This window comes from Phoenix dactylifera, chromosome 9 (assembly GCF_009389715.1).
Source record: "Phoenix dactylifera cultivar Barhee BC4 chromosome 9, palm_55x_up_171113_PBpolish2nd_filt_p, whole genome shotgun sequence".
In the NCBI taxonomy this organism is placed as follows: domain Eukaryota; kingdom Viridiplantae; phylum Streptophyta; class Magnoliopsida; order Arecales; family Arecaceae; genus Phoenix; species Phoenix dactylifera.
In genome coordinates, this window is record NC_052400.1 from 20289270 (window position 1) to 20313218 (window position 23949).

General features: G+C 37.5%; 2 protein-coding genes across 7 annotated transcripts; both read left to right on the forward strand.

Annotated features, from left to right (window-relative positions):
• Positions 1-1985: 1985 nt before the first annotated feature.
• On the forward strand, positions 1986-3375 carry LOC103709619 (probable F-box protein At4g22030). The gene has a single exon (XM_008795063.3). The coding sequence runs from the start codon at positions 1986-1988 to the stop codon at positions 3267-3269; it is 1284 nt and encodes a 427-aa protein (XP_008793285.2). The 3' UTR covers positions 3270-3375.
• A 1880-nt stretch (positions 3376-5255) lies between these two features.
• On the forward strand, positions 5256-23807 carry LOC103709547 (dnaJ protein ERDJ2-like). Of its 6 annotated transcripts, none has more exons than XM_039130392.1 (13): positions 7087-7247; positions 7354-7458; positions 7952-8074; positions 8547-8781; positions 8919-9014; positions 11631-11751; positions 11860-11966; positions 12123-12340; positions 16627-16804; positions 16925-17044; positions 19767-19853; positions 21758-21868; positions 22852-23807. In XM_039130392.1, exons 4-13 carry the CDS (start codon positions 8596-8598, stop codon positions 23668-23670), a joined length of 2043 nt encoding a protein of 680 aa, XP_038986320.1. In that variant the 5' UTR covers positions 7087-7247; positions 7354-7458; positions 7952-8074; positions 8547-8595; the 3' UTR covers positions 23671-23807. The 6 variants fall into 6 exon arrangements, with proteins under 6 accessions (XP_008793182.2, XP_008793178.2, XP_038986321.1 ...); XM_008794957.4 differs by having other exon boundaries at positions 8584-8781; XM_039130393.1 differs by lacking the exons at positions 7087-7247; positions 7354-7458 and adding an exon at positions 5265-5394.
• The last annotated feature ends 142 nt before the right edge of the window (positions 23808-23949 follow it).

A 23949-nucleotide genomic window follows, 5' to 3' on the forward strand; every position in this document is an offset into this window, starting at 1 on the left:
ATGCCCATGATGAAAAGGAGGGAGATGCTGGCGATGGCGATGATGAGAGCGCGCCGCCGGTACAGCTTGGTCGTTGGCTATGAAAAGAGAAAAGAGGGAGGGAGAGATAAAAGGAGAAACATGAGCACATAGAGATAGGGAGAGAGATAGAGAAAGATGGATGACACAGTATTTTTTTTTCCATAAAGATATCTGTTGCATGTTATGCATGTAACTTGTTCGATGAAGCATTTTGATGGATTGTAAATGGTTATGTTTCTATTAATCATGTATTTGAATATTTGGTAAATATACTTAATACCTATTCATGTACTTTTTTTTACTTTTTAAGGAATTATTAAAATATTATTTATCTATCTAATTGAGTTACATTATGACTCCAAGAAGAGGATATTTAGAAGAAAAGATAGATACACATATATTTGATCTAAATGAATAGGATGGCACCATCTTATCTACAACTTTGCAACCATGCTGTGCTTTTGCATGCCATATAGATGGTAAAGATACATACTAAAAAAAAACCATTGTTATTTGGCTATTATTTGTTATCCTTTTCACCATACTGCAGACAGTCTACTAAAGAAAGAAATAAGTCTAAAATCTCAAATCCCCTAACCGGTTTAAAGATAATATAAATTATGAAAACAATGACATATTAAAATAAAATAGATACCACCAATGCCACATACTATTTTCTTTTATAATTGCTAGCAACAGCTGTTAAAATAGTTCATCACTTTATCTAAAAAAATCAAATCTTTCTCTTACTTCTTTTGGTTGAGAAGAGCACGTAATTTAGGGGTTACAACGTTTTGGTTGGGGGCTTTTTTTTAGAGCAACTTATAACCTGCTGTATACCAGCATGACCGTGCATTATGCTAATCAGCTTATCTTCTTTTTGTGGGACAATTATTTAGATAAGCATATTATGAATAGAGCTCGTAGAAAGGAGATTAAGTGATTGGCATGGTGTATGCCATATAGCATATGTGGTGTAGGGTTTTTTTTTTTATTATTATTCAGACCTTGTCTGGGAGAGCATTCTTCTCTGCTCAACCGGCAGGTTTAGCAGTTTAGGATTTGTGTGATGTTTTCTGGTAGAAAGGAATTGTATGATGTGATCGCATACTTGATTTCAGAAGCAAAACCGGTCAGGCAGCCTATCAATTTCTTCTCTAATCTTTATTGGAATATTTTTTTTGTGTCTGGAGTCAACGCGTCGAGAGGATCTTATAGCCTACAGATTAGAAATTTTTTTGCAGCGTTACGACGTTCTCTATGGAAGCCAAATGCTTTGGGGCTCGATGACTCAATCCTACCTCCGTTTTCTTAGAAATTCTTGCAACCATGTGGCACCAGACTATTGGTGCATGGCACCATGAATCACACTGACCAATGAACGGCACCAATCTCCTCGTGCCATGTAGGTCCGGACTTTTTTTGGTTGGAAAGTTATGCTCTTTTACGACTGGGGAAAAAGAAAACGCTGACTTATTATTTGAATTCAGGATTCGTTTATAAGTTCTAATCTTGAATTTTAATCACGACCAAGTCCACATACCATAAACGCCGTTCTATGAAAGATCACATCCGTCGATCATTCTTTGTCACAGCTCCGTCAGAAGTTTTCACCGTTTGACTTTTATAAATAAACGGTCGGGGTGAGGGACCAGGTCTAAAGTTTTACCCAATCAAAAAGTCCAACCCAAGCCTATTGACAGGTTCCACAGCTTTGACTTCGCTGAATTCTTGAATTGTAACGTTTAAACCGTAAACCAAGTCGGTCAGCAATGTCCTCCGAACCAAGACTGGAATCATACCCAGGGCTATAAATATAGCCGCAAGCTTCCCATCTCACCAACAAACTAATCCACCAAAACTTCCCCATTAGCTCTTCTTACGTCCCTCAGCAGCACAAACAACTCCTCCAAAGGAAGAAGAAAAAAAATCCGAACTTGAAAAGCCAGCAGCAACCCAAAGAGATGGCAGCCCTTCAAGCCCAGAATCTATTACCATCAGCGGCGGCGGCGGCGGCGTCGCGAGTCCCATATGGCCGCAGGTTATGTGCGAGTGTTCATGCCCCCTCTAATGTCAGAATCAAGCGTAGGATCTCTCTTCCAAAGCTACCAACCAACATCGCCATGGGGGATTTGATCCTGAGAGAAGAGAGCACAGCCACCAGGCAACGTCAAACACATACTGCGACCCATGACAAATATGAAGATCTGATCATCACCAAGCTTCATGCCATAGCCGAGGCAGTTGCCGATCGAGCAGAGATGCACGCAATCATCGGAGCACAGAGGAATAACTGGAATCACCTCTTCCTCCACTCCATCAACTCCATTAGCCTCACTGCATCCCTCATGGCTGGAATCTCATCTATCCCCGTGGGAGAAGCCACACCCCACCTACTAGCCTTCAAGCTCTCTTCCGTGATCTTGTTCACTGCTGCAACCGGGATGATGCTGGTCGTCAACAAGATCCAGCCTTCCCAGCTAGCCGAAGAACAAAGGAATGCGACCCGGTTGTGGAAGCAGCTCGAGAGATCGATCCATGCGACTCTCGCCCTCCGAGCCCCTACCGAATTGGATGTCGAGGAGGCCATGGAGAAGGTGCTCGCACTCGAGAAGGCCTACCCACTGCCTCTGCTCCCCGGCATGCTCGAGAAGTTCCCTGAAACCGTAGAGCCTACTCGATGGTGGCCCAAACTAAGGCGGCAGGAGAGACGTCGACAATACGTTAACGGCGTGGAAAGGAATGGCTGGAGCAAGGAGCTGGAAGAGGAGATGATGGGCATCCTGAGAGTACTGAAGGTGAAAGATGAGGAGCAGTACGTGAGGTTGGGCAAGGTGGTCTTGAACATTCATAAGACTTTAGCCACCTTGGGCCCTCTAGTCTCTGGCCTGGCCGCGCTCGGTGCCGGTTTGATTGGCTCGCCGGCTCTTGGGCAATTGCCTGTCTTGCTTGGGGTCGTCGGAGGGGCACTTGCAGCTGTAGTGAATACATTGGAGCACGGCGGACAGGTCGGAATGGTGTTTGAGCTGCTCCGCAACTGCGGCGGCTTCTACAGGAGGCTACAGGAAGAGATTGAGTCAAATCTGGGGGAAAGAGATGCGGAGAGGAGGGAGAATGGGGAGTTGTTTGAGATGAAGATGGCATTGCAGCTAGGAAGGAGCCTCTCTGAGCTAAAAGACTTGGCATCATATGCCTCTTCCTCATGCAAGGATGAAGACATTGGAGAGTTTGCTGGGAAGCTGTTCTGATCGTATCTTCCTCCTTTTCCGGACTGTCAAAGTGTAGATTTTGTTCGGTAAAGATAAAATTAACTTACTGTGGATAGATTGATTTTTAGAAGCCATGTATATGCTTAGCGTTTTTGTTCAAACAATGTGTATATGCTTAGAGAGGGGTTCTGCGATGAAAGGAAGTTGCCAATGTATCGGTTTGTAAAATGACAATCTTTTGGAGTTAAATTTCTAATATGTGGGTCAGAAAAAAACAGAAAGTATAAGTTAGCACTTCCATCCCTTCGTATATAGATTCTCGGATGTTTTGATAAATTATTCAAACATAGTAGCTTGCATATTTGTCTAGGTACAAAGTAGCGGTTGCTGCTAAATTCTGAACCGTGGTTGAGATGCCGCCCGTCTTGTTTTAAGGTCGGTAAAAACCAAACTGGTCACCTTCAAAACTAACCTGCAAGAAGTCTACTTGTTGAAAAGTTTTAGACGAGGGATACTCCGATGCTTAAGTCAGAATAGTAGAGTAATAATGTGAAAAGGAAAAAATTTATAGAGAAGAACCTCTAAATAAGCTTACATGAAGATCCTCGGACCATCCTTTTATATAAGATAGAATATCGATCCGTTATCTAATTTTGTGCGATGTGCCTTAACTATATAGTAACGGTCAGCTGCACGTTAACAACATAGTAACCATCCTACATAAGTAACACACGGCGGCAATTATACTGATTGTGCATTGATTGCAGTGTCGCCATAACTGCCAGCCTTAGATTTTATTAGTATGAATAGAGTGGCATCTCGGTTTTTATCGAAATTGTTTATCTAAGTTAATTTGGTCTAGGCTATGCAGAAATAATACCAATATATCTATATTAGTTTCTACCACTGTCCACGTGAAATGCAGTTCGATATTATGAAACATCTTTCGAAGAGACCAGAGGAGGCAATGAATGAAATGCAGCTGGAAGACATGAATGATGACAGCCCCGGACTAGTTAATGGAACAAGTGAGCAAATGGCCTTATTTTAAAAGCCAGGGTGCATCGATGGATACCCAATTTTGTACAAGATTATCTAACAACATTTGTATGTTGCATTTCACAAAAATGCCATAATACAGTAAGTCCAAGACTGAATAGCATCAGATAGATCACAGCACTAAGTGTTTGGACATGACTCCAGCATTATTCCCCTTAGCGAAGGATCCCCCTGCATCACTTATTCGAGGCCATATCTCTACCTCTAAGGTTTAGAAACATTTCCCACAGATAAACCAATCTCTCAAATAAGATGATAGAAGGATAAAGATATGTTTGGTTATAGAAAGTTGGATTGACATGAAAATGAATAACTTTCGTTAGATTAGGAAAAGTTCTATTTCTATTCTGATTCAAGAAAGAAATGAGAATATCTTAATTCTGTAAAATCCAATCACTATTTTTCTCTAATACTTCAATTCTATTCGGATTTAGATTCCGACTACGAACCATATACGTACTTATGGCCATTCCTATTTTTATTCTAATCCATTATTGCAAACAAAACAAGCCCTACAAGAAGTTGCCCTAAGATCAAAATCATACACAAAAAAAAACAACAAATAATAGTATAAATAATTTTAAAAATATAAGCTTATTTTTGGTTAAAAAAACCTTAGCGTTTCCTCTCAGTCTAGATCATTTTACTTCGAGGGTTTTGGAAAACAAAAACAGAACATAAGCAACACTAGAGAAGCACAGCCAAAAAATAACAAAAAGCTGCACGCGATTGCAACAAATTATACCGCTGATCACCCAGATTTAGCTCTCATAAGCGAGCGGGCAAGGGAGACATGGTCCCGGTTCCACCGGAAGAAGTCGCGTGATCCAAGAAACCTTGGCCCGTAACACTCCGAACCAGCCCAACAACTCCACATGAGATCTTTACCGTTGCTTCCGAATCTGATGGTATGTTTTCAGCCGTACGAAGCTAAATAACAACATTGCCTAAATTCATTCACTAAAACGCATTAAAAACCCGCACAGGGTTCAAGCGCGCAGAGCAAATCGGTGGCAGGATCGACTCCGAGCCGTCTCCCTCCCTCCTCCTCAAAGGAGGAAAGAAGGAAGGCTGAAGGCGACGCCGCGATTCGAAACGCAAGAAGGTCCGTTCCTCTTCTCCTGCCTCCTTTTGCTTTCGATTTGATCTCTCTCTTCCTTCTTGTTGTGATCTCTCTTTCGATTCGATTCCGCGGAAACCAAAATCCTGTGCTTTCCGTAATCTCTGGTATTTCTGTTCTTGTTCTTCTTTGATTGTTTCTCTCTCTTTATCTCATCCCAAAACCAATCTTTCTTTGTTCAAGAACCCAATCTTAACATTGATCTCCTCGGATCTGAATTCGGCGATGGGCGCTCGGTGTCGGGAGCTGAGGGGCCAATTTAGGAACTGGGAGACCAAGGCTATTGGGTTTGTTTGGTTGTAGTTCGGATCACGAATTCTTGTTTTTCAAGTTCTAAAGAAATTTCATGGAATCGGGTTTCATGTTAATGTTCAAAATCTTGCTGCGATCATAGTTCTTGATTTATATCGTAGAGTGTTTGTGTTCTCTGGGCAGTTTTTGATGCTTTTTTAAGCAAAAGTTCTTGATGCTTGTATTTTTGTTTAATAAATGGTTAACCCTGGAGTTTCTGTAGGTGCTATTTCGAATCATGGATTGAGTTAGTCTAGTGCTTATTTCTTGATGTACAGTATGAAAATACATGTTTTTTTATGTGTGAAGTTAGTCTGACCTGAACATTTTTCATGAATTATTGCTTATAGAATTTCTTTTTGTTCTCATTGGTGTTATCTCTAGGACTCATGTGGTTCGCGGGAAGAACTTTTCCTCATTGAAATATTTTTTCATGAGAATATGATGCCTAATTATTTTGGCATGTTTGGTTGACCAAGGAAAGTGGCCATTCTAGATTGGCTTATGTTTGGTTGAATATTTACTTTTCTAAAAAAGCTGAATGAAATATCTATTATACTCTTAATAAAAAAAATGCTTTATCCATGGATTTTAATGGCTTAGGATAGTTTTGAAAAAAAAATTCAATTTTCAATTGGTGGGAGAGTAGCTTTTCTATGTCTCTCATGGGTTTTTCTTTCCCGTAAAATATGAAAATCTTATTCCTATGGGAATGCTATTTTTCCATCCCTCTTCTTTGAAAGCTCCAACCAAACAAGAGGTCTTTCTTCATTTTCGCGTTGACTACACTTTTCCCCTTCTTTTTCCGCAAACCAAACGAGTTCCTAATGTCCGTTTCTAATTTAGGTTAATTAATTTGGCATATCATGTTTTTTCCTTAGTGATGTTTACTTGAGGGCCCGAGGCACACTCGGGAAGATCCATAGTATCTGATGCAACCATGGGAATCAAAGATGAAAGCATTGATTCGTTGAAATAAAACTAACTAGGATGGTATAAATTGGATAAGCAAAGTTTTCTTTTCCCCTTATCTGATGCTGCATGGTGTATCTTTAGAACTCATGCAAACAAGATTGTGCATCTTTCTTATTTAGTGAGTGCCCTGTATGACAGTGTCAATGTAGTTTGTCTCAGGATGCATGATACTGTAAACTTGATCTCATCTGGCTCCAACTTCCTACTTAGTTCTGTTAAATGTCGCATGGTGTATCTTGTATATGTTAGGCATAATTCGATTGAATTGCAACTCACTCTTTTATTTATTAATTCCTGTAGTTCTTTACATTGCAGTGTTTAACCCAGTATGCAAGAAGAGGAACCCCTTTTCCCCTGGGTGATAAAACCACCATCAAACCAATTTAGGTTCTTTTCTTCCTTACTACTATACCCATGCCACATCTATGTCTACGTGCATGTGGTATGACAGCAAGTTCTGTGGATAGTAAGGCTTGTGTGCAACATATTGTGCTCTTCAAAGGTCTGCAATCCATGCAAGATCCATGCAACTATCGAATAATTTGGGATGTTGTCAGGACTGGTGGCAATGGGTAGGCAAGATGTTGGCTTAATTACCACTGTGATCAAACATGCATGATGTTGGCTTAATTAACCCGTGCCCCTCCCTCTGTTTTGGGTGCATTGAATGTGCTACAGGATCATATAGTATTAAGGTACAAAGGTCTGCAGTCCAAGTACACAATCAGGCAATACAGGCTGATTTGGACAACATCCACCCACCATTCCCCTGTGGATAGTAAGGTTTGCATGTAACATATTTTGGTTGTGTTATTCAAAGCCACAACACCAATGAAGGGGACTTTTATTTACTTGGACAACCATGTATGGAAATATGAATAAGATTCATTTAATTATTATGATTTGGAGAAGGAAATGATCTTTCATATGTTGACAGAGTTCACAAATTGAGGATACTAAAACAGCAAGGTCTTCTGATTAGGAAACTTGTATATATTTAAAGGAATAAAAAGGCGTATTGAGATTCAAAGTGCAAAGAAATTCAGTGGCATGAAAATTTGCATATAACCGAGGTTCTTTTACTACAACAACCAGTGCATGAATGAGCATTAAATTTATGTGGAAAATTGACATGTTATGGAGGGTGGGTTAAAAACAAAGTTGATCTTGTGAAATTAACATATAAGATGAGAATCTTTATGATTTTAAGCTCATGGGTGGACCTTTTCTTGATGGGCCTGACTTCTTGATTTTTTGCTTCAAATTGGCTTGAAAGGAATTTTAATGAGGAGATAAAGGAGCCGATGCATATCATTGATAGAGATAAAGACTTATGCCTCTAGTCATGATGGCTTCAACTTCAAAAGGAAGCATTATGAGTTAAGAAAAGTTTGGACAGGTAACAAAGTGAATCTACATCCATAAATTTAAATAGGAGGAAAAAAAAACCCTGTTCTACTTACTAGCGGGTAAAGTTATCTTTCATAGATTGGTTAGACACTTGATATTGCTGCTTGTGAAAGTTGTTCATTTCTTTTCCTTCCATTCTCCCTCCTTACTCTTGCATTCTGCTTCAATTTTCTCATGCTCTCTATTTCTCTTTTTTCCTTTTTCTCCACATACAATCACGTCAATCGATTTCTTTTATAGTTGAATGTTTTCTCCTTGAATTAGAACCTTTAAAAGCTGCTATCTGACCTGTCAAGGAATGATCTAGTCATTTGCAGGTCCGCTCAGCTTAGAATTGTTGACTTGATGATCTTAATTTGAGATTATGCATGATAGAATAAACTTTTATTCATCTAGAATTATGTGCAATTTTCTTTATAATTAAAGGCAACTATTGCATGGTATTCTTGTTATGGTTGCAGATCATAGTAATGTCATTTTTTTCCTCTTGGCATTCAGCAATAAGCATCAATGGCTGCTTCGGAGGAGAACAATTCACTTTTCCTAATTTTCATCTTAACCATGATTGCACTACCTTTAGTGCCTTACACAATATTGAGGTTATGTCATGCTGCAACTAGGAAAACAAGGACAATCCATTGCCAATGCTCTGTATGCTCACGTTCAGGGAAGCACAGAAAATCCATATATAAGCGGGTAACAATGATGCTGTAATGACTTTCCTTTTTTATAGCTTAAACCCAAAGATTGTTCCACTTGTTATAGCACAATACTTCTTAAAGCAATAACTATTTTACCTTTAATTTTGTTCTTATCTTCTGGTTTACTTGCAGATTTCAAACTTTTCGACATGTAGTAATCTTACCACTTTGCTGCTTTGGGTTGTCATGGTGATTCTGGTTTACTACATCAAACATATAAGCCGTGAGGTATTTCGAGATATATTATTTAATTGGTTTTACCTTTATTATTTATCAATTTTTATTGTTGTCTATATATTTCTTTATAACTTTACATCCCATCTCTTGGAAAGCAGATAACAACCTTACACTTCTTCACGGTATTATTACTCTATAGTTGAGTTCACCCACTGCATTATTGTATTTGTGATGGAAATCCATTATGTCATACATCTTATGTTTGGCCATGAGATGTGTGCTCCTAAAAATGTTCTTGACTTGTCATAGTAAACATATAGTTTTCAACAATTATGTTTTTATCAAGCTTGAAGGCTGCACGGTATGCACAGAATCACGGGAACTGCTAGCAATACTTAAACTACATGCCCGTCATGCTATTAGATAGTTTGCCTAATGAGTGCCAACTTTTATTTTCATTTAGTTTGATTGAAAAAAGGGGAAATGCTTACAAAACAGAAAACAAATAAATTTGATTTACCAGCCGTCATAGAATTCTACTATCCTGGAATTAAATTGATGAATCATTGTATAATGGAGAGATCGGCCTGCAAACAAATGGAGCAAGAGCTTTGAGCTGTTAGGGCTAAAGAGGGTGCTTGAATGGTATTACCTGGACAAAATTTCTATTCCAAGAGGTGTCTAACACTTGGCAACTGGTGACGCTTTAGGAGACTCCTTGAAACTAGAAATCAAGACTAGGTGTCATCACAATTACATGAATGCACTGGCACGAAGTTCTTAAACTCCAAAGAATAGTTACCAAAGGTTCTATCATAAAATTTTAGAGCAACTAGTCTAACTACTATTGATTGTGCATACATCTTTCTAGTATATATGTCATCTCTGGCAATGTGCCTATTGGTGAGATGTGTCCGACCATCCATGTTTTATCTCTCTGCATTCCCATGTCCCACACTATATCCCTACATCTCCATACTTTTAAGACCACGTGCTCAGCATAGCTTAGTTGGTTAAAGCGCGTCTGTTAACCATAATGTAGAATATGCCCCAATGTTGGGTTTCTTAAAGGTTATCATGTTTGATTCTTCTTGACGCTTAAACATTGGACTCCTGTGCCAAGTGTCTGAGTAACATCATGTTCAAGCCCAGCCCAAGCTCAGCATGTTCTGTTCAAGCTCAAATCATGTGCCACTCGAATGTGCCAATTATTGAGCAGATATCCAACCTATAATTATTTCTGTGAAGCAGCTACTATACAAGTTTGGCTGGCCCTTGACAGAGCTTGAAAATGCGTCATTTGTTGCCTTGTATTTTAATTGAATGAGCATCAATGTGCTGGCAATCAAGCAGAACTCAACAGTCACAGATCCATGGAGGAGGCAGTAAAACAAAGAGAGAGCCAATTGACATAATGCTAGAAATGTTAATAGTCGAGGTTGTAGCTATGTTTAGACAAGGTTCAACCATTTGTCTTGTGGGATATCATCTGCTCTAAGTTAAATTGTGATGGAATTTATGTAGAATGTTTGTATGTTAGGTGTCTATTTTTAGTTCGCCATCCTTACCATGCTTTCTGACTTTATATATATATATATTAAAATTATTATTTTTTATTTGAAAGCATAGATTGTAATATAGATTTTGGATTGTATTAGGTGCTTCTTGTAACTTTCTTTTAGCAGTGAAGTTGTCTGAAATTTCTTGACTATTGTGGTTTATTTTAAGCTTGTGCTTCCCACCTTAACACGTATTGGTGCATTCATGGTGTTTCTCTCTGCACATGGAAGGCTCATTCTCTATATATTTTATTGCATTAGTTTTTATTGGGCTAGTAGAAAATCAGTTATAGAAGAAATATGAGATTTTTGCGATTTTCATGTTTTCTCTTGCCTCTTGGTCTCTCTCTTGAGGTCATTGACTGGTTACCAACAGATCCAAGAACATTCAGAAAAAGGAAACTTTCTATTTCCTAGCTCAATAGTCTTTTCTCAATTGTTTCAGCTTTCAGCAATTTTTTGCAACAATTGACGCCATGAGGGAGTGGGAGAAGTCGGTCTGAATGCCTAGTTTTTCTTTCAAAATTCCAAATTTAACATTGAATACCACGTACAGGCACAATTAGATTTTTTTCAAAAAAATAATTACAGAAGTTTTTAGTCACTATTTCTGCTTTTCATAAGACATCTAGCTTTTCATTTGGTTACTTATAGTCCAAGTCAGAATACCTTTTGGAGAGAGAAGACGTGATAACATATAAGCATGAAAGAAAGGATTCACACAAAAAAAAAATGCATGCAAGGTAGTCAGTAGTATGTGAGCTTTTAGGTAAGCTGCTTGTAATCGATGAACATGTTTATTTTTCTTGTTCCTTATAGTTAATGATTTGTGTGCAATAGTTCTTTGTTAAAAATTATCATGTTCGTTATTTGATGATCCTCTGTTTCAGCGAATGAGAATCTTGCTTAATAATTTTATAAACATATCTGATCTTTTAATCTGTTTTTGTTTTTTGAGAAAAATATTTTGGTCTGGTATTAGTAACATTGTACTGTAGACATTATGCCAGGCCAGCATTGTTTTTTTATATATCTACATTGTGTGACCAAGTTATTTTCTCTGCCTTCACCTTCAATTAATGCTGTGTACACTTATGCCATTTGTCAGAATCAGCCATTTGAGCCATTTAGCATTCTTGGATTAGGGCCAGGAGCTTCAGAATCAGACATAAAGAAGGCATATCGAAGACTCTCTATTTTGTACCATCCTGATAAAAATCCCGATCCAGGTTGAAGGAGTCCTTGTGTTCTTCCAAATCTCATACCATAACTTGAGCTTTAAGAAGAATGTTTGTTCCTTTTTCTATTTTGACTTACACTACAGTCATTTGTTTCAGAGGCCCACAAGTACTTTGTAGAATTTATATCCAAGGCATATCAGGCTTTGACTGATCCTATATCTCGTGAAAATTATGAAAAATATGGTCACCCGGATGGCCGGCAGGTAGTATAAAACTCCCCTTCCTTTTATGGGCGTATATATACATCGTTTGTGTGAAAACTGGAAACCTACCTCTGTGACCTAATATAATATCTGCAACATGGCTCAGTATCGGACAAAATTCTTAAATTATTAATACCTTGATGTGGCTGTGATCAGGGATTTCAAATGGGGATTGCTTTACCTCAGTTCTTGCTGAATATTGATGGAGCATCTGGTGGAATACTTTTGCTTGGGATTGTTGGAGTTTGCATTCTCTTGCCTTTAATGATAGCAGTTATATATTTATCAAGGTCTTCAAAATATACTGGGAATTATGTCATGCATCAAACTTTGTCAACATACTACTATTTCATGAAACCTTCTTTGGCTCCAAGGTTTGAAACTTTGCTTTTATCATGGTTTTATATTTTTTTCATAATTTACATTGCCATTTTGGTTAATTTTTTTTTTTAAACGAACTTCTGAATGCTATATATGCACACATTTATCAGCTATTGAATAATAAATATTATAGTCCTTTACGTTAAACTTTGATCTCATTTCATTATACTTGTTTTTGACGTTGTTTCAGCAGGAGGAAAAAAGTAAATTTTTAGTCAAAATTCTACATAAATGTTTGGACCTTTCAAAGCTTGAGGTAGAAATGAAACAAATGTCTCATTGCAATATTTTGGCCTTAGTTTGGAGCTAAAAAGTACATGAATTTAGGCCTCTTTGAGTAAATAGGGCATAATCAAGTCACTATCGGAAAACCAGTTGAAAGGACTTCTTGGTGAAGACATTGAGATCATGCACAAGGACATCGGGTCCCATAAAAGGCACCAGGAAGGTGGCAGATATAGCTCAGAGGATTTGTGGAAGGCCAAGGAGATTTCATTATGGTTCTATTGGATTTTTATGTTAACATGGTGGTGATAAAGGGAATCCTCAGTTTATTTTCCCAAAAGTTATCGTGGTTTCATTTTTTTCAAGAAACTGCAAATAAAAACTGAAATTTCTGATTTCTTTCATTATGGATTTAAATATAAGGAAGCAAAACAATATAAGCTGAAGGATAAACTTGATGAACCTCAAATTTGTTTTGTCTAAAGAAATTGTATCTTGGACATTTCAAATTGGGATAAATTCTCACCATCCATTATGTTGGCCTCTCATCAAAATTATTCTTTAACAAAAATAAGAGAATACTACCCTCATTATGACCATAAAATTTGTTCTAGTACATGAATATGGCCCCCTTTATAACCAAAACTATATGTAAAATACCTATCCTGTAGCAAACTCTCAACATCACCAATAGACGGCCCACCTTACCTAATCTAAGACACCTAGGATTAAGGTTTTAAATCTTGCCACATTGGCCTATACTGGCTGGTACATACCACACCTGCTAGGGCTAGTACACAGCAAACATTGGGAAGATTCCACAAGCCAACTGACTTGAGTCGCCATGTTGCCCAAAAAACTAGACAAAACTGCCCCATACTGACCCTGTAGCTCAATATTAGCTTTAGGTGTTTTATATCTCTTTCTTTTGCTACTTATTAACACCCTATGCAGGTACCATGCATAAATATCAATCACAAGAGTTATGGGGTTCTAGGAAACGAGAATACCATGCACTCTCTTTTAAAACCTTGCTCGGTATGCATTCAACTTCCCTCCACATTTTTACATCAGAAACGAAAATAAAAAAGAGAGTGCTAACAAAAACAGAAACAAAAAAAAAGATGAGAAACGAGAAACAGGAAGAAAAAAAATGAAAACAAGGATTACTTAAGTTGTGGATCCTTTATCACTTAAGTGATGAGATGAATACAAAGTTCATATAGGTTGACTGTTAGTATGGACTATTTTTGAAATACCACTCTTCAGCCTCCACAAGTACTACAGAAAGTTCAAGAAGATATCCAGGAGAAATCAGATGCTAATGCATGCTTTTTGTAGTTGACCATCCTGTTGGTTCTACTGGAAGTATGCAGGATTTTACTTCCCAAGGAGGGGGGTCATTTTCCAACTTCAGAGGATTGATGGTATGAAATAGGTCACCATGCTTTTCAATAAGAATAGCCATCTATTCGGATGTGATCTGATTGTTATCCCCATCCTCTCCCTCCTTCCCTCCTCGGTCTCCTCCTCCAATGAGTTGAAGACATTTTTGATAGGATGGATCATCATCATCTATTTGCTGTCCTCTTTAACTCTCATGTGATTAGAATTTAGGTTTCTATCTTTGCATTCTTATGTCTGGTCGAGTCTTCTTTCCTAGTTCATAAAGAATTCTAACAATTATGCAGACGTAGGTATTATCATACCATCCTGCATGAGCTTAAAGTACATTATACTTTCATCCAAGTAGATAAGCCTGATGGTCAATGGAAGAATCATCTCTTAACAAGCTTTTCAGAAACAGAGTATCCAAGATATGCAATTCTAGAAGCAATTGCTGCACGCAACATGGTTTGGCTTGACATGGCTTTATGCCTTCTACCCAAGCTTGCACATTTGACTCAACATTCATAACACTCCTGCCATCTTGTTGATCAGGGTTCTTTCCAACAACGATCACATATGTCATGAAAAATACCATTTTTTTTCATTGTAGGGGCAGTTGATTCAACTGTGAACTTCAAGAAAAACTATGGCCAAATTTATTTTTGAACTTCAATAGTTTCTCAATGTTATTTTTCCACTCTTGTTCTAGTAGTTTGTCACAAGCCTCTGGTTGTTTTTCTTTTAAAGGCGTATCTTAACAAAGTGTTCTTTTTTTTTTACTATACATGCAGTTTAGTTTCTGTCCTACCTTCTTGGATTCTTAAACTCAACACACTTTGGTTACTTCTATTACTTTCCTGTAACATTGGACATCGCTTCATTAAGGGTTGCATGAAACGCAAGATGAAGGTTGAGTAATGACAGACCTACACAATCTTCCTCTGTAAAGTGCTACCTTGTTGGCCTTGTCATACTCATGATTGTGAATGATTTGCTTATGAGATTCAAGAAAAGCCATTACTCGTACAACTATACCCAAGTAACCCAACTGTAGATAATTTGCTTGAAGGAAGTGCCTTTTAATTTTAACCTTAATTTCTTGTCATGGGAGAATGCCTGGTCAGCCAATCCTTTACATCTGGTACTTAACACTATAGTACTAAAGACCTGCTGTTCCCTTGATTCGGTCCTTGCCAACTTCACAAATTTTCTTTCTTTCAAGCATATGATGCCAGTCAATGTAATATTCTTATGCATAACCCAATCAGGTAACTGATAGGACTTGCCCTTTTCCGAGCAAGCTCTGGTCATACCTTTTAGAGAATCTTCAATTCATATGTTTCAATGGTTTTCGAGACTGTCAGTGACTCAATCAATCATCCTAACAATTTATTTCTTCCTTATATTTGAACATGATGAATAAAGATAGTTACACCTGTCTATCCTTCGACAGTACTTAATTGTATATGCCCAGGTTTTCTACATGTTCTTTGAAACATGTGAAAATTTGCACTGCACCTCCAATAGCAGTTTGCTCGAGATAACTTATATTGACATTGTGTCCTAAAGCATGTTTTCATCTGCGAACAAGATCTAGAACACTTTTTTCATCATAAGAGGCGAATCCTTGAGAATGTTCTCAATTTGATTCCAAACCAATGCATAAAATCCTCAATTGTATCCTCCAAGGTATGCCATACTGGTCCGAACCGGACGATAAAGGGCGTACCGTACCATACCGGTTCGGTACCGATATCCGATATGGGTGGCGTACCGATTCGGTCGGTACGCCAAAAAAATCTCATACTGTACCGTACTGACATTGTGCTAATGTGACAGGTACGGGTTCTGGTACCGAGACGGCGAACCTTGGTATCTTCCATATTAGAGTTCTAGATTTTTCTTAAAAGAACAAAAATAAAAATGAAAATTCCTTATTCTCCTCCTTTAAAATCTGAATTGTAGCAATAGTTTATTTTATACACTAATATAAGCTATGTAAAAAAAATTCAGGAACCGTGCCAAAATTTGGAGCAGGGAGACATCTTATCCATATTCTAACTTAAATCCATGACTGAATTTTACTGTTGGAAGAGAGATTGATGTCCCACTAGTGATGTTCTTCCATAAGTAGAGAAATTATTTTTTCAAAAAAAAAACAGATACTTTGATAAATTATTGTAGAATTTGATCCAAAACATTAATCTTAAAGAAATAAAACTTCATAATTGATGCCCTAACTTAACTCTGTGGCAATCCTAGTCTCATGCAGACTCCTCTTATGAAGATACTCTAGTGTCAAAAAAAAGGTAGTGGATCCAAATTACTTGATAAAGACCATATCAGTAATGTAATTTGGTTTTCCAGGGCCATTTGCTGCTAATTAGTCAAGGTTTGATTTTGAGCTGACTACAAAGTCTTCATACCCCTTGTCTGATGGATAATTTAGCATATTTCAAATTATATTGAAGTCCTGCTTTGTTTACATTGGTTATATCAATTTTGTTATCTAAGGACAGTGCATTTCCTTTCCAACCTTTTTTGATATATTGGATTTTTTTCTACATCTTAATAGGAGATCATGTCTCACATTATTTATTAACACTCATGCAAGCTACACCAGAATTTTTCACATTTGTAGCTGACCAAATATTAATGAATACAGCAAGGTTATGGATGTCTTCATTAAGGCTGCGGAATATATGGAAATGCCAGTTCGTAGAAGTGATGCTGAACCCCTCCAGAAACTTTTTGTGGCAGTTAGAAGTGAGTTAAATCTGGACTTGAAGAACATCAGGACAGAACAAGCAAAGTTTTGGAAGCAACATCCTTCCCTAGTTAAGGTAGTTTTCTGTATTTATAATTATAGTTAATCATACTTTCTTGTTTTATTACCAGTTAGAGACTTTGCATGAAGTCCAGTCATCATTGGCTCACATTCATGTTAATTTTGTGAATCTCAGATGGAATTGTTGATTCAAGCTCATTTAACTCGTGAATCAGATGCTTTATCTTCAGCTTTACAGAATGATTTTAAGCACATGCTTGAACTTGCACCTCGTCTTCTTGAAGAATTAATGAAGGTCTTGTAGAATCTTTCCTTCCCTCTTTTGACTTTTAACATGCAAGTCTCTTCCACACTCCATTACTGAAGTCAATAGCTACTCTTATGAGGATGTTAGAGGCGTCATACTACATTTTTTTACTGCAAGAATAGTATATTATATTGTTTTCAGTATAATTTTGTTTTGCATTAAGAGAAAAGATTTGGTGGAAACTGAATATTTTTTTATGTTCATCACATTGAAAGTTTCTTGAAACACTTCCAGCACTCTGTAATAGTCTTGTCCCTTTTTTTGGATGTTAGCACAGGAATCTAATAATATTTGTCTACTTGGTTTTACTTGATTCTTTTTAGATAGTTCATGACAGCAACAAGTTGCAGGCTAATGGCCAGGGTATACTGTACCAGTCCGTATTGGCGCATGCCGGGCAATATCATAACATACCGTACTAGTATCAAAGTATCTATATGCTGAACCGATCCTGATACTGGGCATACCGACAATGTACCAAGATGGTATCAGTATCGGATCCAGCACTGAGATTGCAAATCTTGTTAATGGCTTTTAAGGAAATTAAAATTTTAAGTCTGCAACTCTTGTATTGCAAATGACAGCAAGAAATTTGCGAAATAGTCAGATGAACAAAATGAACATGCCACAATCAAGGGTTTGAAAATCGGGCGTACTAGTCTGTACCATTTGTACCTCTGATCACACACATTAGGTACTGGTACATCCCTGTACAGGTACTGTACCAGTCAATATGACACCAGTAAGGTACTGATATAAGTACAGATACCTGTACTTCGAACCTTGGCCATAATTTTATGAATGTTTTTTTTTTTGGTTGTGGGACATTCGGATGTGATGAATTGTATGAAAATTTTACTGGGAGGATTTTCTTCCCTCTTTATTAACCTCGGTACAATTAGTTAATGAATGATTCTATTTTCTTCATTTTCTTTTCATGTTCTTGGCATCCCATAGGTTGCTTGTTATTTAAAATGCTTGGCCTCTTTGTTAACTACTTTTGTTTATACATAAAGTTGCGGTCTCATTGGGGTGGGGTTAAGGGGATAGGAGCCATTTCTTGTCACAATCAGTTTCTTTAGCTTGATTCAATCATCCAAGAAGAAATGGAAGAATCCAAATTCTGTTTATGTTCGACAATTCAAAATCTGTGTTTGTTCGACAATCTAAAACATAGAGAAAATCATTTACTATTCTATTGAAGAAAGTAAAAAGATATTCCAAAATCCATAATCAGTTTGAACTGCAAATTGGTTGAATACTTGTCTGTCCGAAAGGGTTTTTTCTCTTGGATGGAAATGACAATATTCAGAATCACTCAAAGCACCAGTTACTATTCTATCTTTTTGGCAGACATGTCTACCCAAACATGTATTATGATATTCTACTAAATATCATTGTCTCATAGGTATTTATTTACCAGATCCTGCTAACAGACTCGCCACATCCATTAGTTAAGGGCAGTGCTCTTAATGTATCTAATCACATGTACTAAGAGATGTCAGAGTTGTTATTCCCCAACCCATGGGCTGGCAGTGATTGACATCAAAAAGGTTTAGATACCATGGACAAGTTCCCGTTTTAGTTTGGATTTGAAACTAGCATCCATGCATCCTCCAATTTAAATCTCAAACACCTACGTGGTTCTAGAAAAGAAGTTTATGCAATTCAGTCAGGTGGGATTTGAGCATGATAAACACAGAAGATTTTTCAATAGATATTATCTATCTTTTACAATCCTTGTTAACTATTTTGTCATTGTCCAATGAGAGCACTACAGCCAGTTTGGATGTTCAGACACGTTATATGCTGGATAAACTCAATTTGCAATGATCATGAGGGAAGAGATATTTACATGGAGAGAACAAACTCTTCATGGCAGTGCAGGAGCTGATAATCCTGAAAAATGAGGATGTTGAATTCCATTGAATAGGTGATTTAAGGTATCCTGGTTTTTAAGGAATATCTGTTCTGTGATTTTACTGATCAGGAAAATATCTCTTGCCTGCCAGCAAACTTTTTCTTCTCCCAGCTTACCCGGCTTTTCCATCATCTGTCCAATTTGGTTAAATGTAATGGATAATGTAATTGAACATCCAAACAGGGGCTACTTGTCATTCTAATGAGGGCGCATATGTTAACAAATACTCCTAGGGTATTCATAAATGTTTGCGTAAGAGCCTAGAGGAAGTTATTAATTGAGGTCCTTGGCCTAGCTTAAGTACCAAAGATCTTTCCAATGTCCAACCAATATGGGACTAAGCACATGGCCAATCCAAAAAGGGTCTGTACTACATTGTCCTCTAGTCACATATGGGCCATGGGTTAGGTCTGCTTTATTACCATTTGTAACGAACCAAGACCTACCCAAATGGCTAGCCAGAAGTTATAATGATGGGTTCTCAGCATGCTTAAATACCCAAGATCTCCTCAATGCACTACCAATGTAGGACTAAACACATGCCACTATGCGTGCTCAAAATCTTCTTTATTTTTATTAACAAAGACTAATGAAAGGTGCACTGATGTAATCCAGCTCAAAGTGCTGTAATATTTATAGAGGATACATTTTACTTGTGTCCCTTTTCCTAATACCATGTTTGTTTGTGTCGAAAGTCCTTCAATTCATAATCATGTTTTTCCCTGTTAAATCACAACTTGATGCATACTATCTTTTCATTGCACTTTAATGTGAATCTTTTACATGCAGATAGCTGTACTACCACGCAGTCCTAAGGGATATGGATGGCTCAGGCCTGCAATTGGTGTGGTTGAACTTTCTCAAAGTATCATCCAGGTGCTCTAACAATTTCCTTTGAACTTCCACATTTTCTCTACATGCCACAAAATCTGAATAACATATTCATGAAGTTCCTCTGATTCTAGTTGCAAGCAGTTAATCTGAGTTGTTTGCAACATATTTTTTCTTTCTAGTTCAGCACATGTTGCTAATTCCTATACATTACTTAGCTTGTTCTGTAGATTTAATAGTTGCATGTTTTTCTTTTACTGTTCAATATTTCATGTGCTATATATGTGATATTATTAGGCATGTTTTTTATCTTCACCTACAATAGCTAGAGCAAATGATTTGGCTAATTTATGGATATGTTCAAAACTGACTCAAATTGATCAGTTAGAGTTTCGTGATGATGGCTTGCATTAGTAGAAAGCTTTTAGTTTTCAAATTTTTATAAGTTTCAACTATTATAGATGAATCTGTGATGGCCATATTTATGGATGTAGCTTTCCTTGCAACATCATGTATAATGTGTCAGATTGCCTTACATAGTCAAATTTATTGTAATATGTACAAAAAAACTTTTTATTTTGTACTTCTTATGGGAAGCTGAAAACTTCTTCCTCATTGACCTTGTCCAGAAGAACTCTTGAAGTTCTTCAAAATTTTGTTGGGAGCATTTTCAGCTTTTCACTACATGATATCCATTCATTTGATTTGTATGTTTGGCGTATAATGAACCTTATCTTTTTCATATCTGAGCAGTTTAATTTACTCAATAATAGTTGAGAAATGCTTGAGATTCTTTGTATAGTTATTTGTAATGAAGAGTATAATAATGGGCTTCTCTCATATTGGTGTCTGAGTCGACCACTCTTATTTCCAGTATTCTTCACATACAGGATAGTTCATACTCTGAGTTGACCATTCTTATTTTATTTCTTGTTATGCTTATTGTTTACCATTTAGACAAATCTGAGCTGTACAGTAAAGCACTTCTCTTCATAACTCTGTTTAAATCCAGACAATTCTGATCTTATTCCATGAAGCAGTTTAGAAGTTGTCAAAATCATAAATTATCTGACAGCAGGATCTGTGTGCCATTGACATCATGAAACTCCTAAATGAGCACTTTCAAAGTTTGAAATGCAATACTGATTTTTTTATGGATCTTAAATATTGTTAATTGCTTTGAGAGAGAATCAGTATTAGATTTACTTTTTGACATTCTCATTAATTTCTATTACTCCGATTGTTTTCTTGTGTTATATGCATTGGCTACTGTTTTCCTATCTCTCTCCCATGTGCTAACCATTCTGTTTGTCAAAACTTTTTGGTGACCGCTTTATGGTGTCTAACTTTTTATGTGGTTTATGCGTAGTCCAGCACTGGGTAAGTTAAGCAACATGGGAGACTCTCTTCCTCCATTAGAAAAACTAGTTTCTTTGCATCCATTTCATTCTTTTTTTTGTTCACAAGCCTGAACCTTGCACCTCTTTACCTGTTCCTCTGTCTCTCTCTTCTTGACTTCCGACTCCATCATATTACCAGCCTCCAACATTTATCTAAGAAAAAGCCAACTCCACATAATGTGGAGGGACTCGTCACTTGTAGCTCTCGTGCATATAGTGAGAAGCTTGAGCTTTGTATGGAATCTAGATTGTGATATGGAAGTAACTGGAGGGATGATGAGACCATTATTCACATTGAATATGGTTAAGACTTGAGTGTTTGTTATTCTGGTAGTTTGTGACTGTTACCTCCAAAATATAAGTTGCATTCATAGTTTGAGATACATTAAAGTATTTATATGCTATTAAAGGCAAAGAGATTTCAACTCTTTCATGTCTTTTCATTTCTTCAGGCTGTTTGTGTTAATTTTCTTATTACATGTCCCAAATGCTTAGATTTTTTTTTTTTTGAAGTAACATGTGCATCCTTATATTCGATACACTCTACAGGCTGTTCCTCTCAGTGCAAGAAAAGCTGTTGGAGGATACTCCGAAGGCATTGCACCCTTTTTGCAGCTTCCACATTTCAGCGAGGGAATTGTCAAAAAAATTGCTCGAAAGGTACCAAAAATATAGTCAGTGTTCTTCTCTTCTTTGTTTTTTGCATATAGAAAGTCAGTGTTGCAGTTATTTGAAACTTCTGGGAATAGAAGATCTTTCATGGTAGGTTATGTGAAATCTCTCTTAAGAAACACTCAACAAGATTGACTGCTACTAGCTATTTCGTACGGGTGGATAACAGCAGGAACTGTATTCAAAAGAATTCATATTGAAAAAATATTTAACTAAGGAGTTTCCTGGAGCAAGAAATATGATCTTCTGGTCTGTTATAAGAGAGAGAATCATTTGTTAATCATGTGTTTTTTTTTCGTTTGTATGTTATATTATTGTGAAATTCTTCTAGCTGAACTATTTACAGCTTATTCAACCTTAACAATGATGTATAGTAGATTCCATCATAAATATTAATGATAATTTATCAATGATATCTGAGTCAGAAAAAAGATAATTAGAAATCATTAATGGCCATTTGCTTTCCAGCCTTCCATTTGTGCAACCTAACTCTGCTTCTGTTTTTGTTTTCATTTTCGTTTTTGTGTATGTGTAAATAAATGTTTATAACTAGCCACCAAATATTAAATTCATCTCTTTACATCACAATTATTATGTTTTATATAACAACAAAGTACTCAATTGGTGGTCTTATCAAATTGCCAATACATTGTCTTGTGCTTATATGTTCTTCTTCGAGTCTGTACCTTATGTCCATGAAGTTGAGTTTGAACATCTTGATGATGGCTGAAGCTGATCCTTTGGAAATTAAGTGTTGTTGCATGATTTAGTATTGCCTACGAAATAAAAAGGTGTTCTCTGTCTTTATGAAACGTGAAAAGGAAAGGGTTGGGGGACGGGTTGCGGGGCAAAAGGTTCTGGGGGTATCCCAAAGGCAGAAAGAAAAAATCTCACCGTATCCTCAAGCTATTCTAGTTTTGTCTTTTACTTTATATTTTCCTCGTATATTGACTGTCATGCAATTTTCGCAGAAAGTTCGTACATTCCAAGAGCTACGGAACATGACTGTGCAGGACCGGTCCGAGCTGCTGACTCAGACTGCAGGGTTTTCTGCTGCTGAAGCACATGATGTAGAGCTTGTACTTGAGATGATCCCTTCTATCACAGTTGAGATCACATGTGAAACTGAAGGGGAAGAAGGCGTACAAGAGGGTGACATCGTCTCGATGTATGCTTGGGTCACACTCAGGCGTGGGAATGGCCTTGTAGGTGCCCTTCCCCATTCCCCTCTTTTCCCTTTCCACAAGGAGGAGAACTTTTGGCTACTGCTTGCAGACACTGCCTCAAATGATGTGTGGCTGTCTCAGAAGGTCAGTTTCATGGATGAGGTCACCGCAATTACAGCTGCATCAAAGGCAATTCAAGAAACAAAGGAGGCTTTGGGTGCAAATGTGAAGGAAATGAATTCTGCAGTCAGAGAAGCAATTGAGAAGGTGAAGAGTGGGTCCAGGTTGGTAATGGGTAAATTTCAGGCCCCTGAGGAGGGGAGCTACAATCTGAGCTCCTACTGCTTGTGTGATGCATGGATAGGCTGCGATAGCAAGGCCAGCTTAAAGCTAAAAGTTCTGAAGCGGAGCCGGGCTGGGACAAGGGGCCATGGGGCAGAAGAAGGGCCAGGGGCAGAAGATGGTGCTGAGGAAGAGGAGGAAGAGGACGAAGAGGACTACGATGATTATGAGAGCGAGTACAGTGATGATGATGATCACGAGAAGGAAATGGTAAGCAAGGTGGCAAATGGAGCTGCTCATCAAAGAGGTGTCTCGAGCAGTGAAGGTTCGGGCACCGATTAGTGAAAATCTTCTCTTATGTTTTCTTCGTTTTGCCATGTATTGCAAATTATATTTTATCCCTCCATTTTCTCTCCTCTGATGTATGCACCCGCGTAACTTTCATATCAATGCATACCTGTAATTTTTTGATCCGTGTACTTGGTGGGACTACTTATGTTGCCTCGAATAATCTTGCATATTTGCAAGAGGATGGATTCTGGTTCCATAAATTCTGTTTGAAGTGCTGATAGAAACTGCGATACAATTGCAAGATAGATGTGATGGTTGGGTAAACTGATG

What these genes read in the sequence shown, in the direction of transcription:
- LOC103709619 (XM_008795063.3), top strand. Translation starts at nt 1,986, where the DNA reads ATGGCAGCCCTTCAAGCCCAGAATCTATTACCATCAGCGGCGGCGGCG.
- LOC103709547 (XM_008794960.4), top strand. Translation starts at nt 8,596, where the DNA reads ATGGCTGCTTCGGAGGAGAACAATTCACTTTTCCTAATTTTCATCTTA. An exon ending in TTCTTGAAGAATTAATGAAG is followed by an intron (nt 17,045 to 19,766) that starts GTCTTGTAGAAT and finishes TTTTACATGCAG; the next exon opens with ATAGCTGTACTACCACGCAG. An exon ending in TCAAAAAAATTGCTCGAAAG is followed by an intron (nt 21,869 to 22,851) that starts GTACCAAAAATA and finishes CAATTTTCGCAG; the next exon opens with AAAGTTCGTACATTCCAAGA.